Genomic DNA, 22660 nt, shown 5'->3' on the forward strand with positions numbered 1-22660 from the left:
ATAAGCTCAACAGATCACCGTCTAAAGCGCACAAATTTGGCCTCAAAATTGGGGTTCGTTATGGAAAAATCTAACAACCCCTTCTGATGGTGAAAAAATGTGAGATAAGAAAATGGGAGTCATTTTCACTTTAAAGTCTCACCATTTCAGGTGAGATTGGATGAGAAAGAAGAAGAGCCAGCTAAAAATGATTTGACTAGAAACCATGACCATTTCTGTTCTTTTCTCCTGAAATCTCACCATTCGAACGGGTTGTAAGGGTGTGTAAATGACAATAATGCTGCACGATCTTTATGCACAAGCAGCACAATTGTACATTAGCCAGATAACGAACACAATAATAGCAAGAAATGGTGCCTGGAGGGTTCAATCCAGGCAGAAACCAGATTAATACCAACCACATGAAACAAATTCTCACCCAGAAGTCTCTCTCATATAGTTCAAATTTTCAGCATTCCATACGTAGTACAATTTCAGCATTCAAAGATTTACTGCTAGCATGGTGCACCATACTTAGTATTGCAATTACTTCGAACAGCTACATAGTAATAAGCATGAAGCCTGTTAAGTGCCTAATATTTCGGGAGCGGCTTTTGAGTTGGCAGCAGTCCAAAGCGTTTCTTTAGAAGAACTCTGTGTCTTGAAAATTTGTCATCAGGAGAGAATCGAGCTGTAGTTGGAAAACAAAAGCAGATCAATTACTAAAGACACTGTATAGTTGCATAATTTTCTTTTGAAGGTAATATATCATCGAGTAGTATCAAAACATACATACAAACTGAGACACGTAAAAGAGCATACAAAGCCTGAGAAGGAAGATGAAGAGAATGATTCACTATAAGTATAGTGAAGACTTAAAACATAATTCTACTTGGAGTAAGCATTCAAAAGAAAGGACGATAACCAACTCTTAGATTGTGGAGTGGAGACAAAGTAATGCACATCTATTTCCAGGCGTTGGTGACAAAAAGAAGAGAATTGTGGGTGTGAATATGTTTCGTTGAACCAAGTGGCCCATTCTAAACGACATGCTAGAAAAGAAATGGAGGCTCTATAAATTAGTTCTGCGCCAATTCTGGAGGGCTATCGTCAAGAATAGGGTACCATAGGATAGTGACAAAAACAGAAAGGTGAAGTTCCAAAGGCAGAAACACCATGCTGTAAGCAAATTGACTCAACTTGAAAATACTGAACCCGCATTCGAAAATTGGAACCATAATAATCAAGAGGACAACATCACAGAAATGAAACTTTGGTCAAAGCTCTCTCTCTTAACTAAACCTCATTGGTCTAGAAAAGGTCCGAAAGCCTCATTTTAGAATTACTTAGAACATGACTTTGGATAAATTTACTTTCAATGGAGAAACCAAACAACAGCTCCACCGGATGGAGATAGTTGTTTTCTTAAATCCCCCAATAACAACCCAGTCTACTTCAGTCATTATCCATGGTTAAACCATGACAAACAAGAGAAGGGATGATATTTTTATGGGCATACTCAACCTGTAGTTTAATCCAAAGGATCCTTCAAAGTCGGAAACTCTTTTCCCCGTTTGAAAGTACAACAAAAATAGACTAATACATCCACAAACAAAAAGAAAAGTACCTGGATGAGCAGATTGTGTAGCCAATCCAAGTGGTGATTCTTTCTGCGTGCAGAAAAGTAACTCAAAAGTCAATAGTGAGCATAATACAAGACAAAGCCAATTAAAAATTAAATTGGCTGAGCTAAACAAAATATGGAAGATGAACGTGAAAATTAGATGAGCTGGGCTGAACAAAATATGGGCAATGAATTCATAAAAAGAAGATGGACGATAGATTCCATTCACTTTAACCATCTAGAAGTATCCAATAAGAGAGCTTCAAAAGGTTCAGTGAAATATGTACACGTACCTTCCAGATTGAAATATTAAAATTTCCGAGGGCACATCCAGTAGTACATGTACCTTAATTTTTGTAGCTTTTTCCATATCTACGTAAACCTATTAATAGTACTGTATATGTGGTTCATAGCCTATCTAACATGTGCCTTAAGCTGTGTGTTGCACAATATCTCTCCTATCTCAAGCTCCAGGAGAATTGGCCTTAGTGCAACTTGAGCCTTAGAGCAAGTCCAACCGTTAGTGCCAAATGGCATTACAGAAGCCATTTTTTTGCTCACTACAATGTGATAAAATAGCAATGCTATGACACCAGTTTGTGTCATTTTGGCACAATCTCAAAACCAGACCGTCAGATTAAGCTCATCCTGTTTTTTGATGCAATGGCTTGGATGATGTGACAAGTTTAGCAATTGCCCAAAATGGCTTTATTCATTGCCAAAAAATGGCAATGGCAACGGAAATCTGGCTTTATGGGTGTTGATACTCTAAATAAGACCAGATCCAACACACGTTCCAACTTAAGCCAAATGACAGCTAAACATGATACTTACTACATCTACATGGCCCACAACTTGACTCATTCAAATCCAACTGACCCAACATATCAACCTTCCTAACTAGGATTCCAATTCATGAGGTGTAGTGGTGGACCATCTCGGAGATGAGCCACAATGGTAGAAGCATTAAGCAACTCAAGCCACAAAAGCCTCAAGAAGGTTCAAAGGCTTAACTTAACATTTAGGATTGCTTGCACCGATAACATTCATGTTCATGTACCAACACCACCATCAAGCTTAACCTAACTACTAGCTACCATCAAAGTTGAGCTTCATCAATGTTCAACACTCCACATAAATAGATAACATCTAATCACCGGTGAAACCAAAGCTTAATTGAACCGGGTGTATAGCCCTCGATTGAAGCAAAAGATAATTCATGTAGTTAAGCCCAACTAATTGGGACATAAGGTTCAATTTGATGAGATTTACAATAGGGGTTATGAAAGGAAAAAAGAACTTAACTAAAACCCAAGTCGTACGAGTTAGCAAGTCCTTGGCATGGTCCGATTTCTCATACTCGAGGAATGTTTCAATGAGGGGTTATAATTTTAAAACTATATATAGCAACACTAAACGGTTGGAACTGCTGTTGTAACGTGGAACATCATATCATATCATATAAATAAAAGCAGAAAAAAACAAAAAAAAAACAAAAAAAAAAGCATTGACCAAAAAAACCCACAGACCTTAGTAGTGTAAACTTTGTCACCCTTCTCGTTTATGTAGAACTGAAGATACATTCTGTCAAAACTGTTCACCTGTGGATACGACACAACAAAACAATTAAGAGCAATCGGCATACAGAACACAAACATCAAAACAAAACAACTCGAACCCAATTGGTTATTATACAGAATACGGACCCGAAAAGAGAGTATCTTCCAAAGCACACAAAAATTCTGAAATTTTACTATCCTCCACCTTTAACTTTTCTCAACAAACAAACAGTCTATTATAGCAACTACGAGCGCTGAAAGTTAAGATGGATGAAGATTAACAGCACATAGAAGCTTACCAGAAATTACGCGGGAAGCTAATTCTTAGTTGTGGAGCCTTTGAAGTTTGTACTTCTCAAACCCTAAAACCCTGGAGACCTCTACAATTGGGGGGAGGAAACCCTAATGTGTCTATGTGAGACGAGAAGCCGTGTTTCCGGTATTGTCCAGAGAATTGCTCAGAAAGACAGCTAGGGTTTTACCAGGGGAGTGGGGCAGTATTGTCCAATTAAATATTGTCAATCTTTTAATTTCTTTCTGTCGTCTTGTAAACTTTTTTCCGATTTTGGTGTGTATTTGTGTGTCCTTTTCGATTCCACTCGTCGATCCGAATGATCTAAGGTAAGAAACATACCAAAATCTACTTAAAAATTATGATAAAATGATCAAATAGACTATGATTAAAAAAAAATCACCAAAAAGTTAGATCGAAGGAAGACTTATTGAAACTTGGTGACTGTTTGTATGTACAATCAAATGAAGTTCATAGGTCATTGAATTTTTGAACAAGGTGTGAGCAAGAAATCGTCGAACTGCAAATCCAATTCGAACAGGTCTAAATAGGTTGGTTTGGTTTGATTTGATTTTTTTAGTAGTGTGGTTTGCATTGGTCTCAGTTCGGAAAATCCCCCCCCAATTTGAACGGTTTGGTTTGTGGATTTATTCCCACAATTCAGATTCCGTACCGATCCAGACCGCAATTTACATTACATTGTTTGATTTCGGTTTTAAATTACGATTTAATTCAAGTTGAGATAATTTACTTAAAAAGCATTTGAAGCAAACAAGACTTTGTGTTTGAACCAATTTGGTTAAAACCCCTAAAAGTAACTAAAATAGATTCATAAGATTCACTGTCAGTCATAAAACCAAATATGTACTAATTATATACTTTATAGGATGAGAGTATATTACAGTTGAGTTTATAATTATCTCGTGTTCCTAAATAAAATATCAACTAATTAAAGCCCCATTTCGCGAAGGGAAATAAGTCTTTATTTTTTGAATTGAATGTTATATTATGAGAGAATGACGTGTTTTGTAAAGCTGAAAATAAGTACTTAAAAATAAGAATCGTCTAATGGTTTGTATTGGTTCATTTCAATGGATTTCAAGGATTGATTTGTTTTCAAAAATCTTTATTTTGTAAGAGTTTAGTTTGGTTCTTAATTTACTATAGAACCGGATCAATTTGGTCCGCTCACCCCTTTACTTTGGACAATTGGCTGGATTTAGAAACTCCCGACGCTGTGAAGCTTAGCTGGCCATTACGAGAGAGAGAGAGAGAGAGAGAGAGAGAGAGAGAGAGAGAGAGAGAGAGAGAGAGAGAGAGAGAGAGAGAGTTTGTTTCCCAATGGAAGTCGACAATTAGAGTCCCCAAAGGAAATCTAGTCAAGGAAGTCAGTAGGGGGTGTTAAGAGCACTTCGTTATGGGATTGCTTGGGCTTTACGGATCCTAAACTTGATACAATTAGGAATCTAGTCAAGGAAGTCAGTAGGGGGTGTTAAGAGCACTTCGTTATGGGATATGGGATTGCTTGGGCTTTACGGATCCTAAACTTGATACAATTAGGAAATCCTAGCGGAATTATATTTCCCAGCTCTTCTATATATAGTCTTCCAAAGTACTTATGTCCCTCACAGTCTTACAGAATATCAGATCTTCTCATAAATTACTTCCCACAATACTAGTCACTCTCTCTGTTCTAAGCAACAACGATGGCGTTTGACGGAGAGATTCTTGAAATCTTCTCATGGTTACCGGCAAAATCCCTCCTCAAATTCAGTTCAGCTTGCAACGCTTGCAAAGATTATGTCTCCGATCCGTTTTTCATAAAAAAACAAAACAGAAACATGCAGTTGAAAGGCGACTCTAGCTTTTTCGTACAACCACATTCATGCCAAAGATTCGAAGGAAATTTGGAGTTTCATACTTTACCTGGTGAGGAGAATTACGAGGGGGTGCCTAACGAGTGTGTCAAATTCATGAAAACTAATGGCCGGGTGCTTGCTTCGAGTAACGGGCTGGTTTGTTGTAGAAATATTAGCAACCAAGCAACAATGAATCACCTGTTATTTATTTGCAACCCGGCTATGCGAAGCTGGCTAGGCATTCCCTCCCCGGCTAACCTCAGAAGCACGGCGGATAAAGATTTGCATATCTTTTTTCAGTGCAATATCGAGTTATATGATCAGTTTCCCCGCGATTACCTTTTAATGTTGATGGAATATGAAGAAGATTGGTCTAACACCCTTTCATGCAAAATCTACGTACCCCAAAAGGAGATATGGCTTGAGGCTGGGCACATGGATAGTGGCGGTAGAAACTTGTTATTTGAATCTGGCGTGTATCAAGGTGGCACTATTTATTTTTTATCAGATTGGTCTCCTTGTTTTGCTGAAAGAAGTCCTTTTTATTGGCCATATGTTCTTGCGTTCAATCTCGAAGAGGGTAAGTCAGGATTTTTAAAAGTACCGAAGGAGTCAAGAAAAGGCCTTACTGATCGGAGTTGCAGGATGTGTATATTTCCATGGGAAAAAGAGAACTCGATCTGTTTGGTGAAGTTACTCAAGGGTGTGCTTCTTGTATGGGTGTTGCGAGACTTTAACTTGGGGTCATGGAGTAGGATTCTCAAGATACGTGGGCGAGCGATGCGAATGGTCGAGCCTGAGCCCATTATTGTTGGTTTTACCGTCTTGAAAGGGAGTACGTTACTAGTGGCCACAACAAAAAGGATATATCGATACGATCTCACCGGTGATTGGAAAAGCAGGAGTGTTCGGAACATATGTCGACATCAATGTGGCGGAGATGTGTTGCTAAGTTCGTACTCGAGTACTCTTCGCCCGTGTGGAGACGGTGCGTCAGTGATTCATATATAAGTTCTTGGAAGGTTTTTTTAGAACTGTAGTTGTTTTTGTTTGTTTGTGGTTGGAACCATATACTTCCCACAAGGAAGTATTTGCTGTTCATTCCCCCTATTTTGCTTGATTGTTCGTTATTCGGCTTCAATATTAGACACGGCTTTAGTTACCGTTTTGGAATAACTGGTGATTTGTTTAATTGTGTGATTAGCTTAATCAACTTTGCTGTTTCACAAATTTTCATTTCATTTCATATAACTGTTTTGGTTGAACTACCTACATTGTTTTACGAATTGTTTTATATAAATTGATTAACGAAACTTTCGAATGAATAAGTCATAACTAGATACAATCAAAAATAACTTTTGATCCAAATACAAGTTTCTCCAGTCATATTTAAAAAGACAAAAGCAAAAAAAATTAGAAAAATAAACTTTGTTTCCAGCCCCTGGTTGTGACATAGTAATTACGTAGAATATGAAGAAATCAGAAAAGAAAGGAGAAAAGAAATTACATAGTTCGGCTTAAAACCTAATCTTCATCGGAGACATCCTACGTAGGAACCTCACTGTGGATAAGATAAATAGATAATACAGTGACAGGGTTTGTAACTGCAAGTCTGCAACTCTCCTGGAGCCCCAGTACTCCATACCTTACATAACAAATGGGTAAAAAATCTTGAATAATAACCAATGGCAAACCACGCTGCTTGTCTATAGTTAGTTGTGCGCAAGCAGGTTATAATCATCACCTCGATTGAATTCAAGGCATCTCTCAGAAAGATCAGTAACCCCAAGAGCGAGCACGTCAAGCAGAACTGCAGCAGTTGCAACCCTTATTTCTGAAAAACGTTGTAGGAAAACTATTGGACTGCTCAGAAATTTGAACCAAAAGCTATATGGACACAGAAGTAGTAATATATTCCAACCGGCAGCACTCATTATATAATTCTTCCTGTGTATGGATGACTTCCAATTTGAACTGTGACATAAAAGTTGCCAAATTTGGAGAGATCACCGATAATAGGCCATGTGCCTGGATGACCTAAAAGGAGACGAATCGAATGGGGAAGATTTCTGGATTATAGCTGAAGGATTGGCAGGTTTCTTTTTCTCTTGCTTTGTTTCAGATCGAAGCCATGACTCAACCACTGAAAGTAGATTAGCAGAGTTCTTCAACTCACCAAGCTCGGATAATTTTTCGGTCCTCTTTAATTTGCCATCTTGGATGTAGGCCAAATCCGTCGCCCACGTTTCCAGTCCATCAAAAATATGGGTTGCATACACAATGGTAGCTCCTCTCTACCCAATAGCAGTCCAAACAAGATATAAACAAATAAATGCCTTAGTTAAGATTTGGGAAAGTTGATATTCAAGACAAATATTGAAGTACAGTAACATGCGTAACCTCAGCTAAAACTTCTTCGGTGTTTGTCCATTTTAGGACTTAATGCCATTTTTTAGAATCTTGTACATATACTTATGTAAAAACCTAAAAATACGCCAAGCATGTCCATACCTGCTCACATTCTTCCTTAAAGAAGTCCAGCAAATCTAGCCTGGCAACAACATCTAGATCAACTGTAACCTCGTCTAGCAAAAGAACCTGCAGGAGAGTAGTTTCGAGTCACTAAAACTAGAAGAGATGCAAAACCGTGTGACCAAACAGAACCATCCACTTGTCTAAAAAAACGCAGGTGCATGCCCATGTTACCACCATGTACACTTTAAAAAAGATATGCACACACACACAACAATGACCAGATTCATGAAGAGGAAGAATAAGGGAAAGGGGAAAACAAAAATGAAGAGGTGCCTTTGTATCCGCAAGTGAAGTAAATGGAAAAGGTTCACTTAGGTCCACAAATCTTCTAACACAACTAAAACGTTCAGCTTTCAGGAATCACATCAGTCTTACAAGATTGGACCAAATTACCAGCAAATACATGATAACCTGAAACTCATGCAATTCTAGCATAACATATAAATAACGCATATTCTAATTCACAGAAGATATACATGAGCCAATGGAACAAAGATACCTGAAAAGGATGGAGAAGACCCATGCAGATTTGGACTCGACGCCGCTGACCATCAGAAACCTTATGCATTCGCCACAGTAGATCAATATCGAGCAGTTCAATCAGCTTCTCTCGTCGAACAGGGTCAACCCCTTCAACTGGATGACAAGGAAAAATTAAAGAAGTTCACGGCGCATTTTCAAACTATGGATTCAACAAGAATTAGGTAGTTTTCATAGAGAGAACATGAGTTGGATTGAGTATTTCATCTACATTCAAAAGATAAATCTTTTCCTCCACACTAACTGTCAACATTAGTTTCGAATATTAAGATAAAGTGCCAATCAAAAGAGTGGACAATGGCAGTTAATTCAGACTTGATGGAAGTAGATGATTGTCATGGCATGAAAAAATTATCCGTAAGCACTATCAAACTAATGCTTTTACTGACCTCCAAATATCATATGTTCAGCAGAAAAGTCTCCTTGAAGTGGTATCTCTCCCTGAATGTTAAAAGGCAGTACAATTTAGAATCGCATCTTAATTTCCTACAGTACATCCCTTTGAAACCAACATTAAACGGTAAAATCTAGAAAGCTCAAAAACTAAAATATCGCAAATATTCCCTCCATATATACAATCTGATATCAAATAATAAAGGGCAGACTGAATAATATGAAAGGATCAAGGGCAGTCTTAAAAATATGAAAGGCATACTAGGCTAGATGTGTTAGCACTCTATCTCGCAGCTCCACCTTGCCAAAAATGAAAGTTACCTTAAATCAACCCAAAGGCTCACAAACCATGCCACCCAACAATAAGATGAACATTTTGACGAAAAGCATGGGTATTATAAAAGGCCTACTGATGAAAGACACAAGGACTACTTCACTCCCAAGTCCCAACCAATCCACTAGAAGTAGATAACTAGTTATCTACTATTCCTAGCGAACTACTGGATACATGAACAGGCCAATTAGTCTTCTACATGGCTGAGATGATCATGCTTCATATGCACTTCATGGTTTTTTGAAAAGCAATGCACTTCACAGTTGAGGAGAGAATCAATGTCTCATAAATGTTAATTAGGCTCTGGAAATATGGCATAATTCCTTTCGAAACCAAATGAATTTATTAGTAAGTTGCAAGGAGGGAGAGATTATTTCATCTAACGTTTCCCAACGATAAGCAGCGAACACCAAAGTAAGTCTTAAAAACCCAAACACGCAATAATATATGCCTGATTCAAGCATTCACATTCTCCTAAAAATAGTATAATTCCATTATGCCAGGAGAAACAGAAAAGGTACAGCACTTGTGGGTTTTACATGAGCTTGGTAAAGAACTCACAGCAGAGCCAACAGTTTTACTCCAAGATCCTCCCAGATAGGATAAGTCACCACTACAAACTAGGTGTGTATCATGAAAAGCTGAACCATTAAGCACCCGAACAATATCTCTTCCGCCAACCATATGCTTCCCAGCCAAGATCTTCAACAAAGTGGTTTTCCCTACACAATATTAGCAGCGAGTGGGATTCAGTAAACAGAGAATGAAATTTTTCCAGATAACTTAGACGCTCAGTAGTCAGTACAGTCAGGGGTGGAAGGTAATAATAGGAAATCATGTCAATATTTGGAAAATTTGACCATGATTGCTCCACCCAGCCAATCCTACTCTCTAACATGAATAAATGAGGACCTCGGATTTGTAACTTGTAAAGCAACTGATGGAAGTGACTTTCAAGAAAGCCAATTTCAACTAAATTTAAAGTTGGAGTAATTGGCTTTTTTGTTTCGCTTTATTAAAAAAAAAAAAATCGAGTTTGTTTGCTTTGCGCTTAACTTTTGTGGATTATTTGTTCGTCTTGACGAGAGGAATTGGAAAGGTAAGAAACTATGACATTTATGTTTACCCAACATTTGTCGGACATATCCAACGAACAAATCGGAAAAGCCAGTTTTTGGACTTTTTCTTGATATTTCCAATTTTTTTTTGGGTAAATGTCATTATTTCTACTTTTTTAATTCCTCTCGTTGAGACAAACCAATAATCCATAAAAATTTGGCGCAAAACTAACAAACGTGAATAATTTTTGGAAAAATATAAATAAAGACAAAAGAAAAAGAGTCAAGTACTACAACTTTTAGTTTAGTGGAAACAAGTGGCTTTCTTCATTCATGCATCTATGAAAGTAAAAAAAAGGATCATACTAAAATCATGGAAAGAGCAAAATAATGCGGGATAGCTTCGATAATAGCTTCCACTAAGAACAGAAACAGTGAATAAAAACAAGAAAGCAGATCAAATGACATGGGAATGTGAATTCAATGGTGCCTTCTCTCTCAATCTCTCTCTCTCTCTCTCTCTCTCTCTCTCTCTCTCTCTCTCTCTCTCTCTCTCTCTCGTGTTCTGTGTTGAAACTCTGGTTCATTCTCTGTTTTCCCTCAGTATGCACGTAGCCACTCTCTCCCAAATTGGCAACCATATATTTGGAACAAAAAGATCATGGAAGCTACTATAATAACCTGAATTCCAACAAAGTAAATACTCCCAATTCGAGGGTAGTTGCAAACAATATGCACGCAATCACAAAGAACATAATCACGCAATTGACTAACAGAAAACACAAAACAAAGGTATTATACAATCAAGGAAGAACAAAATGTCATTTGCGATAAAAATGTGATTTTGATTACCGGATCCGTTGGCACCGACGAGAAGGCATCGAGATCCGGGCAAGATACTGAGACTGAAGTCCAGGAAAAGCGGGGGTTGGGCATCGTACGCGAATTGCATACCACTCACCCGAATACCGCTCGAACTCTCCTCCTCCATTTTCCCGGCTCTCTCTCTCTCTCTCTGCACTTTATATGCGTCGCAACGCTGAGTTTTATTCCCGCAACCGAACTCCAATGAATGTTCGTCGTGTTCGATTGAATGGCCTCTGTAGAGTTCGAGGCTCACCTTCTCTGAACGTGTCTCCATCCCACCCACCCACCCCTTCGTTTGTTGAGCTTTGCGACCGTTTGTAATTACAAGGGGGAACTACATTTAAACCCCCTGAACTATTGACTTGTTTTTTGAGTTGTCCCCTGAATGTTTAAAGGACCCCTCTCAGGCCAATTTCTCGGTGGCATTTTTGTCACAGTTTTTGCTTGTTTTCTCTTAGTTTTAGGGTAGTGATTTTAAACACTTTCCTATTATTAATTGACACTTCTATTTTTTGTAACATGAAAGTATCAAATTGTCTTTTGTATGAAAAATATGACTAAATAGTTAAGGGTAATTCAGTAATTTTACATGAATAAAAGAAAATATATTGAGTGACAATGGATAAAAGGGGAGTGTGGAAATCATTTTCTTAATTTTAACGAGGTTTGGACAAAATTTTTACATCACATTATTCGTTTCAACGAGAGTAATAAAAAAAACTATTAGAAAAATACCATAAACGAAGAGATACTAAAAGATTGTTTTCCCGGTTGAAACTCGATGTAAATCAAAAAGTCACTAATGCTTTGTTTGCAACTTAAGGAAAAAATGAGGGAAAAGAAAATAAAATAAAAAGAGAGAGAAAAAGTAGGAGAAAAATTTTACTTTACAATTTTAGAATTTATTATTTTTTCTTCTCTCTCTTGTAACCAAACAATGGTAAAAAAAATAAAAATTTACGTTCTTTTCTTTTTCCTTACTTTCCTTAGGTTCCAAATAAAGCATAAAAAATATTAGACTATAAAGACAATCTTTTAATGTGCCTTCGTTGTCTTTGATGGACTTTTTCAACTTAATTTATATCTTATCCTTGTTTCGATTCCTCTCATCGTCTAAGATGTAATGTAAAGATGATATATTTTGAAAATCTAGCAAAAATTTTAAAAAATTCAAGAAACAATAGCATATAACATTTTCAAAGTTTTAATCTCAATTTAAAAAACTACTACTACTATAATGAAAAACGATGGGTAAATTTGGAATTGAAGAGCGTAAAAACGTCTTCCTCCTTCGCGGTATCTACCCCCTCCCCTCTCAGTGGTGCGCTGACTGAGAACTGAGAACACTCAGGGCAAGCGACCGTGAACTTCTCTACGTAAGATCTACACGATCTCGTCTCGATTTACTACTATGTTCTAGGGTTTTTGAAAGTTCGATAGTCTCCAATAAGTTTCTTCTTTGTTTCCTTTTTTTCAGTGATGGCCGGAAAGTTGGGATTTTTGGTTCTGTTGCTATGTCTGACGTCGATCTGCGAAGCTGCGGCAATCCAGCCGATATCCGACGCTCATCGATCTGCCGCACTAGAGCTCTTCACGCCGGTCGACGGATCTTTCGCAAGGTCAATCTAAACCCTAAGGAAACCCTCAATGTTTGTATGTCCTAAGTATGCTTTTATTGTCACGATCCAATTGCCCTTTAAGCTTTTTCGCCTTCCGTTATTTTCCGCCATGTTTGTGACAAATCTTAAGAGGAGTGAAAAAAGACTCCTGTTTTGCGCAGGGTTTGATCCTTCGTATAAGAGGTTTTACTTGCCGGGAAAAGAGAGAAGGGTTTGGAAAATAGTGTTGCAGTTAGTGATAATTGCTTGTTGATCTGTTGAAAGACTCGGATCAGATGGGAGGAGATTGTAGGACTCGTTAATTGGAGTTTGTAGAAATTCGATGATGTCTTTTTGGTGTCCTTTTCTTTTGTAATTTCGAGGGAGCAACCATACGGAGCATTGCTAAACTGGAAAATATGACATAGTCTTATGCTTGAGCTCTGTTTTATTTGATTTGTTCGGTTCAATTTTAGTAACATATAGGGGGCATTCTGGGACTGGTTTCACCTCATTTTGCATTTAGCACGCAAGATGTTTGTATTATCTGTGCGGATGTTCGTTTTTTTTTGTTTCTGTCACGTTTTCTTCAGTAGTTTTTGTAGTTGCCAATTACGTGTACTCTTGGATATGGTAGCTCTTTTTCTTCGGTCTTAGTTTGATTATGGATATAGTTGATGATTGTGGGTCAACTCCCTATGTGAGGCTGGGAGATGTACCCTTTTGCTTTCTTTCTCAGGCTTAATACAGCTCCGCTTATTAAGCTAAGGTAGAGGTTCAGGCATGGTGGAGTAGGAGCATCCAATTGGCAGTCTTTTTGGCTTGACCAAGAAGTTTTATATCCTTCGAGTTGCACGTCACTTTTGACCGAAATGACAACTTGCATAATTCACGGGTTTCTTTTTTCATAACCTTAAATTCTACCTTGACTGGCTTTTCAAATTGGTCTCTTGACCAGTATTAAGTAGTGTTTGTGTATGTATGTTCATATCAATCATACAATATTCCAATCACTGGGGCTTGTTCCAACTTGATTGCGCCAATTCATTGAACTTGAACTTTGCAAATCCATGTTAAGCAAATATCTTATGTTTGATTTATGTGTACAGCTTAGAAGAAGCATATGAAGCTTTAAGAACTTTCGAGATTCTTGAAATTGGGAAAGAGCTTAATGTTAGGGCTTCCACTTGCTCTTCCGCGGTGGATAAACTTGGGTCATCCTCTAGTCTGAAGGACTTATTCTTTGCGCTGAGGGCCAATGTGCTATTTAAATGCGAGATCAATGAGCAAGTTTTTCTGGTAACTTAAAGCTTTGGCACTGATATGTTTTTCGACGTTTGAAGCTGGCTCTTTGAGTACTTTGCGGGTATGGTGATACATAATGATATAAGTATTTTTCTTCTGCATTAAGGAAATTGGTTTGAGACTCAAAGCATCTGTCAACGATGCGAATTCATTGCTTGACTTCTACTACGCCATAGGAGGTTTGCGGCTTATAAAGGTAATTAGTGCAAAAGAACGATACTTTATCCTTATCTTATTCTGCATCAAGATCCTACCATGTTTCCATCGTGTGCAGTGGTTGAAGAAAATTGTCTTTTTCCAATTAGTATTTGTAGTCACTTGGAAATATGATGCTGTTTGGCTGTTGAATAATTTCTATCTTAGTTTATGTTAGCAGGTCTTTGCTCTAGGATTGGATATAGGACATCACTTTAATCCAGTGATTGTTTTTCATTGTTTGCTTTCTTTGTGTTTTTGCAGGATCAAACCTCTGAAGTTGATGTGTTTCTTGCCGACGCTGATGGAATTTTTCGATCCATAAAGGTTAGTATGAATAGTTTATACCTCCCAGATTATTGAAAAGCCTATGCTTTTGGGGGTGAGTCTGAGTGGGATGGTTAGTATGAATAGTTGATGGACTTTTTTCATGTCTTGCTGGAATACAAAGTTGTTTTGTTAATGCTGGAACTCACTTTCAAAAATATTGCAGGCACTCAGCCAAAGTGATGGAAGGTGGCGCTATGGTCCCAATAACCCTGTGTCAAGTACTTATGCTGCTGGTAATAATTTTATATAATGTAAACAATTTTCATGTTTTCATATTTTGTTGATTATCATTCTTTAAGTCTGCTCTAAGCTTCTTAATATTCCTTTTGCAGCATTAATTACAAAATTATGTAGTTCATCACTGGGTTTATTGAACTTGTGCAGGAATAGCACTTGAAACACTTGCTGGGGTTATATCCTTAGCAACTTCTGAGATTGATCAATCTCTGGTGAGCAGAAATATATTAAGTTCTACTCTAGAAAAATTGTGCGTATCATTGTTGCTTTTGCACTTATCAAAAGAAAAGACCTTCATAATTGTTGGGTTCAACTATTCTGATTTCTGATTCAGTATATCGGGAAGTGACCTGTTGTACTGATGGATTTGGAGAAGTTCTTTCATTTAAGCCTGGCATGTTAATAGGTTGCATTCATTATTATCTTAATTTTGGCCAATTATGAAGACTGATTTGATGGGTGGAAAATGAGGGGTTAGTCTAGCATTGCCCTTGTAGGGGTTCATGTCGGGTCATTAGGCAGTTGCATATTTTTCAATTGGTAGGACAATAACTTGAAATTGAAACTTTCACTTGTTAATAATTTTTTAACTCTTCTACCCTTGACTATAAAAAGAAAAAGAAAGATTTATTGTTTAGGATACATGCCCTGTTCTCATTTGATAAAGCAGGAAATTCTAACCTCCAACGTGGATGGAGAAAGAATCCCCTGCCGCTTCATATTCTCATCTAGTAGTGCATTTCAAAATAAGAAAAAGGAATTTCATCAGCTTTTTGCTTGGTTAAACGGTTTGGAAAACTAGATAGGATGTGGGTGCTTGGAAATTTGTCGGTCTTAAATTAGGCTCATCGTGCATTATGGGAATCTAGATACTAGGTAGACTTCACATCTTGTTTTCGGTAAGTGAATAAATTAAAGGCCAAAAGTGGAAGAGGGGCACAAACCTTTATACATTGGAAGTCTACAAAGCAAGAGTCTTCTAAGGAGAGGTCTCCTATAAATATGTTCACAAGAAGAGATAATTTCAAAAACTTTATTCCGTAGACAAAAAAGATAAGTGTGCATCAAAACTACCTTCAATATATGCATATGCTAAACAGCATTAATCATACTTCCCAAATAGGTACTGAAATATAATGAAGGATTCAACCATACATCCCCGAGTATCCAATAGAAATGTCCTGTTTTTCTTAGCCATTCTTTTTCATCTGCCTACTGGGTTGATAACAGTGGTATGTGTATTAACATTTTGTAGTTGGAGTCTCATTAATCTTGATGTTGCTCCTAAAATGGTCGCATCAATGTCTTCGTAGTTCTGTTTTGTTCAATTTAACGATTTTTCTATTGCCAGATTGGGACGCTTAGTAATGACATTGTGAAGCTTTTTGATGGCATTGAAAAATATGGTATGTCTAGTAATTGTTGTTTCTCCCTCCTCTGTCTTCTGATTGTCATAGTGACTTAAAAGAGTGGATGTGCATGTGAGATTTGAGCTCATTTCTCTTGTTTGTTTGCTTGCTCAACCACTATACTTCGGTTTTTCCCCTTCAATTAAAATGCCAATGGTTTTAGATTGGTGCTATCAGGTCATTGATTTTATGATATGTATGATTTCTTGGCATCTTAAGACATTCTATATCGTAAACAATAATTATTTTAGCTCAAAACTAATAAGTAGGTTGCATATCTAGGATGAGGAACATGTATATATCACATCTGTATTGTTAAGGAGGTTAGTTTAATTTCAGAAACCAAATGGGGGCTATTCTTTTCGTTACGCCATCGATGAAGTCAGTTTGGCTTTCAATTCGAACTAAATACTACGACTGTGTCAGTTTGGTTGTCATGTTCTTTTACTGAAATCACACCATGGTAAATGCCTTCTAATAGCTGCCTTGACTATAATGTTGACAAATTATTCTTATTTATCCTACTCTTATTGTGGCTCCTTTTTGTGTTGTAGATGATGGTGCCTACTACTTTGATGAGAAACTTGTCGATGCACGTGAACATCAGGGTCCTCTTTCAGCAACCTCATCTGTAGTTCGTGGGCTGACAGCTTTTGCAGCATCTACTTCTGGAAGTTTAAATGTTAGTGGGGCTTTTTAGTGCTTTAATGATAATATTTACATGTTGCACTTTTATTTTGTACTTTAAGTTTTTGGTTTTTAATTTGCAGCTTCCAGGAAACAAGATATTTGGTTTGGCAAAGTTTTTCCTTGGTATTGGAATTCCTGGCAATGCCAAAGACTTGTATAACCAAATTGATGCATTGGCTTGCTTGGAGAGCAATAGGTAACTACTTGAATACATTCCATAATGGTTGCAACTTTTTTGGTGGACTTTTACCAAGTATTTTACATGATATTGGGAGAACAAAGGAGTTGGATGGGGATGCTTCAATGCTTGAATGTCTCTTGTTTTTTTCAAGAAAAGAATTACTCTAGATAACTGTTTGCCTTTTCCTTTTTCTATTGCAGGGTTTCCATTCCGCTGATTTTATCACTTCCAGCTACTGTGCTTTCACTGACCGAGAAAGACCAACTCAAGGTGTTTCAGCTCTGTTCGTTTTTGTCTTCTCATTTAAGAATGAGTGTCAATTACTTGTTCAACATAACTTTAACTATTAGCAGTGGAACTTTAGGTTGATTCCCTCCTTGCTGCATGTTTTTAAATGTTGTCAGATGATTTCTTCACCAGGAACTAAATACTCTCTTCTTTGGGCTGGTTGGTGGGAACTACGATATCTGACTGAACTAGTATAACCTTTTTTTGATTGCACTATGATAGCATTGGACGAAGTACTGTCTGAAAGAGTACCAGCACATTTTGTAGGATAACTTGAGATACCAGTGGTCAAATTGACTATAAACACCAAGGAACACCATTATTAGTTTCTAGTATTACTATCTAGTTGTTTTGGTTTTGCCATGTTAGCAGTTAGCACTGGAACTTCATTCGTGTTTGGGAAGAACTACATTTCTCTTGGCATGCTCGATCCTCTTTGGTGATAAAAGAAACGATTATAATCGTGTCTACTTATGTTAATATCTGGATGTCTCATCTGGTGATATACGAATTGCTGAAATACTCCCCGGGTCGGCTCCAAAATTATAGTTCAGCGGTGACAAAAACACACGGAAAAAATTTGTATACAAAACTCAAGCTATATACACTTACGAATTTAAAGTGTATTTTCATCTACTTTTTTATGATTTAGTGCAGAATATTAAAGCAAAACTAAATTATAAATAACAAAAGTTACAATATTTAAGTGTATTTTTTGAACCCAGCCAACCCCCCTGACCATATGGTAGAGCCGCCCCTGAGTACTCTACCGGTCAACCCTTCCTTTTCTTGGAGGTGCTCAAGTGCCATCATGTGACTTTAACGCCTACCTGTCAGCTCTTTTTCTTCCTCTTGGTATAGTGTAAATGATCCTTAATCATCTGCATTCGTACAATTGTAACAAACACTTTCAATCGATGAACATATGTTCTTGCTGTATATTTCGTTTAGATGCTGCTTGTGTAGGAGTACTAATTTGTTCGGCACTTTGATCAGGATTTCATTCTTTTGACTTGGATGGGTTATCAAATTATGATCTTAATACGATTTTGCCCTTCAGGTTAGGGTTAGTACTGTACTGGGATCTACTGCACCTCCTCTTTCCGTAAAACTCACACAGGCTTTCAGTTCTGATTCAAAGGACGCGTCTATAATCGAGAGTCAGGTACTGCATGGACTTTTGTTGTTGCTTATCAGATGCTTATGACCACTTTATTGGATCTGTTGCCCGACTTATAGCTTAATGATCTTGCATTTACTTGATGCAGGAACTCAAGTTTGATCCAGAAGCTGATGCCCATGTCTTGGATGCGTTGCCAAAGATCGTGGATGTTGGCAATTATGTTTTTGTATTTGAGGTAAATTCACTCTCATGTTACATGAAAATCCCTTCCCCTTGCTATCTCATGCCTGAGAAGCTCATCTTCATCTGCTTTTTGTGTGTGTGTACTTTTTCTATTCTGGTCTTCTATGGTAGACTGTGCTACATGATCAAGAGCACAAGAAAGTTTATGCCACTGGAGGTCGAACAAAGGTACCGATTTATGTCACGGGAGTTATCGAAGTTGACAATGCAGAAATTGCTGTACTGGATAGTGATCTTGGGAGCTTAGAAACTCTGAAGAAGTACGCCACCTTGTCCTTGAATTTGGAATTTTTTCGTTCTTTTCCTGTGTTTTCAAACATACTATTTTCAGCTTAGTTCGATATAATTTTCTGCTGTTCTGCATAACCCAATTCTCTGAAATGCTATAGTGGTCTACCCATCATTGCCTAGAACATGGATTCCTATCCCTGCTGAAAGTGTTGAGAGATTTGTGATTAATTTGAAATCTTGTACTCCGTAATTCTCAAACATCAACTGTGTCAACCTTGTTAGTTGTTATTCTGAGAGAGACTTTTGCTTCTCAATACATGAAACATGCCTTAACTGATCTTTTGATATGTTATCTATTGGTGTATTCCTTGGTATAGTTTTTACTTTCTCACAGTAAGATCTACATCCTGGTATTTTTTTTTCTGCAGGCTTGATTTTGTCGAGAATAATGCTATTTCTTTATCAGCAAACCACTTGCAAAAGCTGCGTTTGTCCTTTCGGTTGACCACCCCTCTTAAGCATTCATTCGAACCACATCAGGTCTTCAGTCTTCTTTTGGTTTATTTCCTTGAATCATGTTCTCCTTGTCTTTTGCTTTTTTTTTGTTTTTTTGTTTTTGATCGTCAACTCCTTGTCTTTTGTTGAAACCTCTTTTTGCCTGCAGGCTTTCCTCAAGCTCATACATGAGACCAAAGTTGAGCACATCTTTGTCTTGGGGAACGCTGGGAAGCAGTTTGAGATAATACTAGTAATTCTCCTTCTATCATTCAAATCTTAAAGTTCCATTTTTGCCCCTCTTTTTCCCCAAACGGAGCCCATGGATTTGCAAGTTATTATTGATACAAGTTAATTAGTTTATCAACTCAGATCTAAGGACTTGTGTAACGACGACTCTAGCATACAGTCTGGTCTGACTTACTGACCTTAAAATATAATCAAGATAAGATGAATTCAATAATGGTTAACAATAATGTTCAGATAATTTGATTCCTTATACAAGCAGCATTTGTCTTGTAGGATTTTCTTGGACTGGTCGAGAAGTTCTCCTATCTTTCTGGTACATACGATATTCAACTTACAGTGGGTGATGCTGTCATGGTAACCGTGCTTTTCTTTTTTCCCCACCTTTAATTACGTAATTTATATTTTACCATTATTGTCATTCCACCTTCGATGAAGTCATTGTTGTAATGACATTTAAGCTTATTTCATGTCTTAATCGTCGTTTCCCCCCGTTTTGTTTGCAATTTTTATTTTTCAGGAGAACTCTTTCTTGCGGGAGCTGGGCCATATTGAACTAGATTTGCCAGAACCACCTGAGAAGGCTACCCGACCTCCTCCACGGCCGGTTGATGCTTACCTGAGATATGGGCCCAAAGCTGAGATAACACACATCTTCAGGGCTCCAGAAAAGCTTCCTCCTCAAGAGCTCTCTCTTGCCTTCTTGGGTCTCGTTCTCGTGCCACTCCTTGCATTTTTGGTTGGGGTGAGTCGTTGGATTCTTATTTTTTGTTCCCATTTATTCCAAACATATTTGACGTTAGACCGCTTAAGCAGTTATACTGAATCTTAGTAACCGAAAATTCTTCCTCCTCGGCGTCCTCGCACTTGGTGGTTTTTAAACAGAATCAAGTTAGAATTCTCTTCTTAGAGCATCCACAATGTCATAATAAAAATTAAAAAATTGTTAAAATTAGCAATATGTGCTTAAAAAAGTGTTCACATTGTAATAATCAAAGTTAGCAACCTCCTAACCAATAATCAAATTTGGGCATTTGAATAATCAAAAGTAATAATGTGAGACTTCACATTGCTAACTTTAACAACCCTCTAAATGAATAATCAAAAGCTGACGTGGCAAGTTTTGATTATTCACTTTTGATTATTACATTGCGGATGCTCTTAGGGTTCCTCGTTAGTCATTCCTGTTAGTTATTTTGATTTGATAGACTCTTGTGTGGCTTAACTACTTGGAAACTTCTGTAGTTTTCTGGTGGGCTGTTAACTTCACACTTTCTTGATATCTTTGACAGCTTTTGCGTCTCGGCACAAACCTGAAGAACTTCCCTACATCAACGGTCCCTGCCACATTTGCGATCTTGTTCCATCTTGGCATTGCGGCAGTTCTCTCACTCTATGCTCTTTTCTGGTTGAAGGTTTGTCTTTTACTCGGCACTTTTACACTTAACAGGTCTTAGACTCTTGCCTTCCTGCCAGCAGCCTTGTACAGGAATTTTACCCTATTCATCACTCGGTAGTAAAGGGGGTAACATTGACGTCTCAAGGAAAACTTCTTAGAAGAGCTGGTTATTGAGAACCATTTCCACCAAATTTAACTCAAATTATAATTGTATTCTCTGCAGTTGGATCTATTCACAACATTGAAAGCACTAGGTTTCTTGGGAATCTTCTTGATGTTTGTCGGGCACAGAACCCTTTCTCACCTTGCTTCAACCTCGGCCAAGTTGAAATCATCTTGAGAAAACGAGAGAATGCGTTTGCAATGACAATGTTCGGAACGAGGAAACACATCAACGAGATATGGTTGGCTGGTCTTCTTGATTCAGTTTTGTAGGAACTCTCCAGTCAGAAGTTTAGTGCACAATCACATCGAAAAGCATGGATCGCTTTGTCCTCTTTCCATGTCGACGAACTTTTCATCCCTTACGGTGTTTTAGATTGAGTGACATGGAGGAACCGCTGTTTTAATAGTCGCTTTACAGTGTATTGTCGAATCATTGTTTCAGTAGTAGCTTGAACTGGCTCCTTGAGAAATAAGCAGGAAATAATTTTGTGAGTTCGGATAGCCGCGATTCATATGTTGGGAGAGGAAACTGATTCCTGATTAGTTTTACTGGTAGTAATTAAAGGAGGAATATTTTGTGTGATGATCATTAGAAGCGGAGCTTTCGCTTTCATTTTAATCAAACAAATACAAACAATAGGATATTCCTAGGGAGTAGAGTGAATTTTGGAGGTTCCTTCGCTTAACCGTGGAGATGATTTTGAGATGTGTCGCATCCAATAAAAGAATCAGGCCCTGATCGCTTTCTCAAATACGTATTTAAAAATAAGGATCTATTTTCAAGTTTAAAAATAATGGACTGAAGATTTTTTTAAAATTTTTTTTTGTAGGGTTTGATAGATCTCATTGAAATCTATCAAACAAGATTTATATTACATATTTTTTTGTTTCAGTAAGTTTATTATTTTTAAACTTGAAAATTGTAAATATGTATTTATTTCTTAAGGGGGGAATTTGGAACACACCCTGATTAGAAGCTTGTTTTTGGGTGTTTGAGCACACGTGTAGGTCTACTAATCCCCATCTTGTTTCTAATTTTGGCAAAAACTACTCCATCCGTCCCGGTTTGTTTGTCATCTTTTTGACTTTTTGAGAGCGTTTGACCTCTCAAAAAATTGTCTATAATTTTCAATTCGTAATGTTTTTAATATGCAATATGGATCTTGTTTGATAGATCTTCATTAGTTTTACTATACAAAATCTTCAAAATCATAAAAAATGTAAGATATAAGTATATTTTTGAAAAACACGAATTTCGACGATTGGACAAACAAATTGGGACGGAGGGAGTAACTTGCAAGAAAGGTTGATGTTATTTTCTCTTAAACATAATAGAGATTATGCGTACTTCACTAATTAACGTCATCTTAAACTAGGGTAAGGTCCGGAATTTTTGCAATAAATATGGGGACAGTTATACTACCTTGTCAAATGAAAATGGCTATTACATAAGTAACTTTTTGTGATCTCTAATGCATGGGCCCG

The 22660-nt window shown here is 37.4% G+C and overlaps 4 protein-coding genes across 5 annotated transcripts; 2 read left to right on the forward strand and 2 right to left on the reverse strand.

The window, feature by feature from the left end:
- Positions 1–402: 402 nt before the first annotated feature.
- On the reverse strand, positions 403–3651 carry LOC131321136 (H/ACA ribonucleoprotein complex subunit 3-like protein). 2 transcript variants are annotated; one of them, XM_058352145.1, is made up of 4 exons: positions 3462–3651; positions 3133–3204; positions 1607–1649; positions 403–670 (listed from the first exon to the last, which is right to left on the reverse strand). In XM_058352145.1, the coding sequence occupies exons 2-4, from the start codon at positions 3184–3186 to the stop codon at positions 573–575; spliced, it is 195 nt and encodes a 64-aa protein (XP_058208128.1). In that variant the 5' UTR covers positions 3187–3204; positions 3462–3651; the 3' UTR covers positions 403–572. The 2 variants fall into 2 exon arrangements, with proteins under 2 accessions (XP_058208128.1, XP_058208131.1); XM_058352148.1 differs by having other exon boundaries at positions 3133–3196; positions 3462–3634.
- A 1509-nt stretch (positions 3652–5160) lies between these two features.
- Positions 5161–6324, forward strand: LOC131332153 (F-box protein At5g49610-like). Its single transcript, XM_058366229.1, has one exon. It carries the CDS (start codon positions 5161–5163, stop codon positions 6322–6324), a length of 1164 nt encoding a protein of 387 aa, XP_058222212.1.
- A 310-nt stretch (positions 6325–6634) lies between these two features.
- On the reverse strand, positions 6635–11325 carry LOC131321147 (ABC transporter I family member 19-like). The gene is made up of 6 exons (XM_058352156.1): positions 11026–11325; positions 9677–9837; positions 8778–8829; positions 8348–8484; positions 7825–7911; positions 6635–7607 (listed from the first exon to the last, which is right to left on the reverse strand). Exons 1-6 carry the CDS (start codon positions 11312–11314, stop codon positions 7320–7322), a joined length of 1014 nt encoding a protein of 337 aa, XP_058208139.1. The 5' UTR covers positions 11315–11325; the 3' UTR covers positions 6635–7319.
- A 938-nt stretch (positions 11326–12263) lies between these two features.
- On the forward strand, positions 12264–21764 carry LOC131321156 (dolichyl-diphosphooligosaccharide--protein glycosyltransferase subunit 2-like). The gene is made up of 20 exons (XM_058352165.1): positions 12264–12416; positions 12518–12659; positions 13748–13937; positions 14050–14139; positions 14403–14465; positions 14632–14701; positions 14853–14917; positions 16057–16111; positions 16669–16796; positions 16885–17000; positions 17186–17255; positions 18334–18438; positions 18542–18631; positions 18751–18899; positions 19299–19410; positions 19535–19618; positions 19888–19968; positions 20132–20356; positions 20904–21026; positions 21234–21764. The coding sequence occupies exons 2-20, from the start codon at positions 12520–12522 to the stop codon at positions 21348–21350; spliced, it is 2073 nt and encodes a 690-aa protein (XP_058208148.1). The 5' UTR covers positions 12264–12416; positions 12518–12519; the 3' UTR covers positions 21351–21764.
- The last annotated feature ends 896 nt before the right edge of the window (positions 21765–22660 follow it).

The sequence above is a fragment of the Rhododendron vialii genome, chromosome 1a (genome assembly GCF_030253575.1).
Source record: "Rhododendron vialii isolate Sample 1 chromosome 1a, ASM3025357v1".
In the NCBI taxonomy this organism is placed as follows: domain Eukaryota; kingdom Viridiplantae; phylum Streptophyta; class Magnoliopsida; order Ericales; family Ericaceae; genus Rhododendron; species Rhododendron vialii.

What these genes read in the sequence shown, in the direction of transcription:
- LOC131321136 (XM_058352145.1), bottom strand. Translation starts at nt 3,186, where the DNA reads ATGTATCTTCAGTTCTACATAAACGAGAAGGGTGACAAAGTTTACACT. An exon ending in ACAAAGTTTACACTACTAAG is followed by an intron (nt 1,650 to 3,132) that starts GTCTGTGGGTTT and finishes TTCTGCACGCAG; the next exon opens with AAAGAATCACCACTTGGATT. An exon ending in TACACAATCTGCTCATCCAG is followed by an intron (nt 671 to 1,606) that starts GTACTTTTCTTT and finishes TTCCAACTACAG; the next exon opens with CTCGATTCTCTCCTGATGAC.
- LOC131332153 (XM_058366229.1), top strand. Translation starts at nt 5,161, where the DNA reads ATGGCGTTTGACGGAGAGATTCTTGAAATCTTCTCATGGTTACCGGCA.
- LOC131321147 (XM_058352156.1), bottom strand. Translation starts at nt 11,314, where the DNA reads ATGGAGACACGTTCAGAGAAGGTGAGCCTCGAACTCTACAGAGGCCAT. An exon ending in GTAAAACTGTTGGCTCTGCT is followed by an intron (nt 8,830 to 9,676) that starts GTGAGTTCTTTA and finishes TTTAACATTCAG; the next exon opens with GGAGAGATACCACTTCAAGG. An exon ending in TTAAGGAAGAATGTGAGCAG is followed by an intron (nt 7,608 to 7,824) that starts GTATGGACATGC and finishes GCTATTGGGTAG; the next exon opens with AGAGGAGCTACCATTGTGTA.
- LOC131321156 (XM_058352165.1), top strand. Translation starts at nt 12,520, where the DNA reads ATGGCCGGAAAGTTGGGATTTTTGGTTCTGTTGCTATGTCTGACGTCG. An exon ending in TCAATGAGCAAGTTTTTCTG is followed by an intron (nt 13,938 to 14,049) that starts GTAACTTAAAGC and finishes TTCTGCATTAAG; the next exon opens with GAAATTGGTTTGAGACTCAA. An exon ending in GTCAAGTACTTATGCTGCTG is followed by an intron (nt 14,702 to 14,852) that starts GTAATAATTTTA and finishes GAACTTGTGCAG; the next exon opens with GAATAGCACTTGAAACACTT.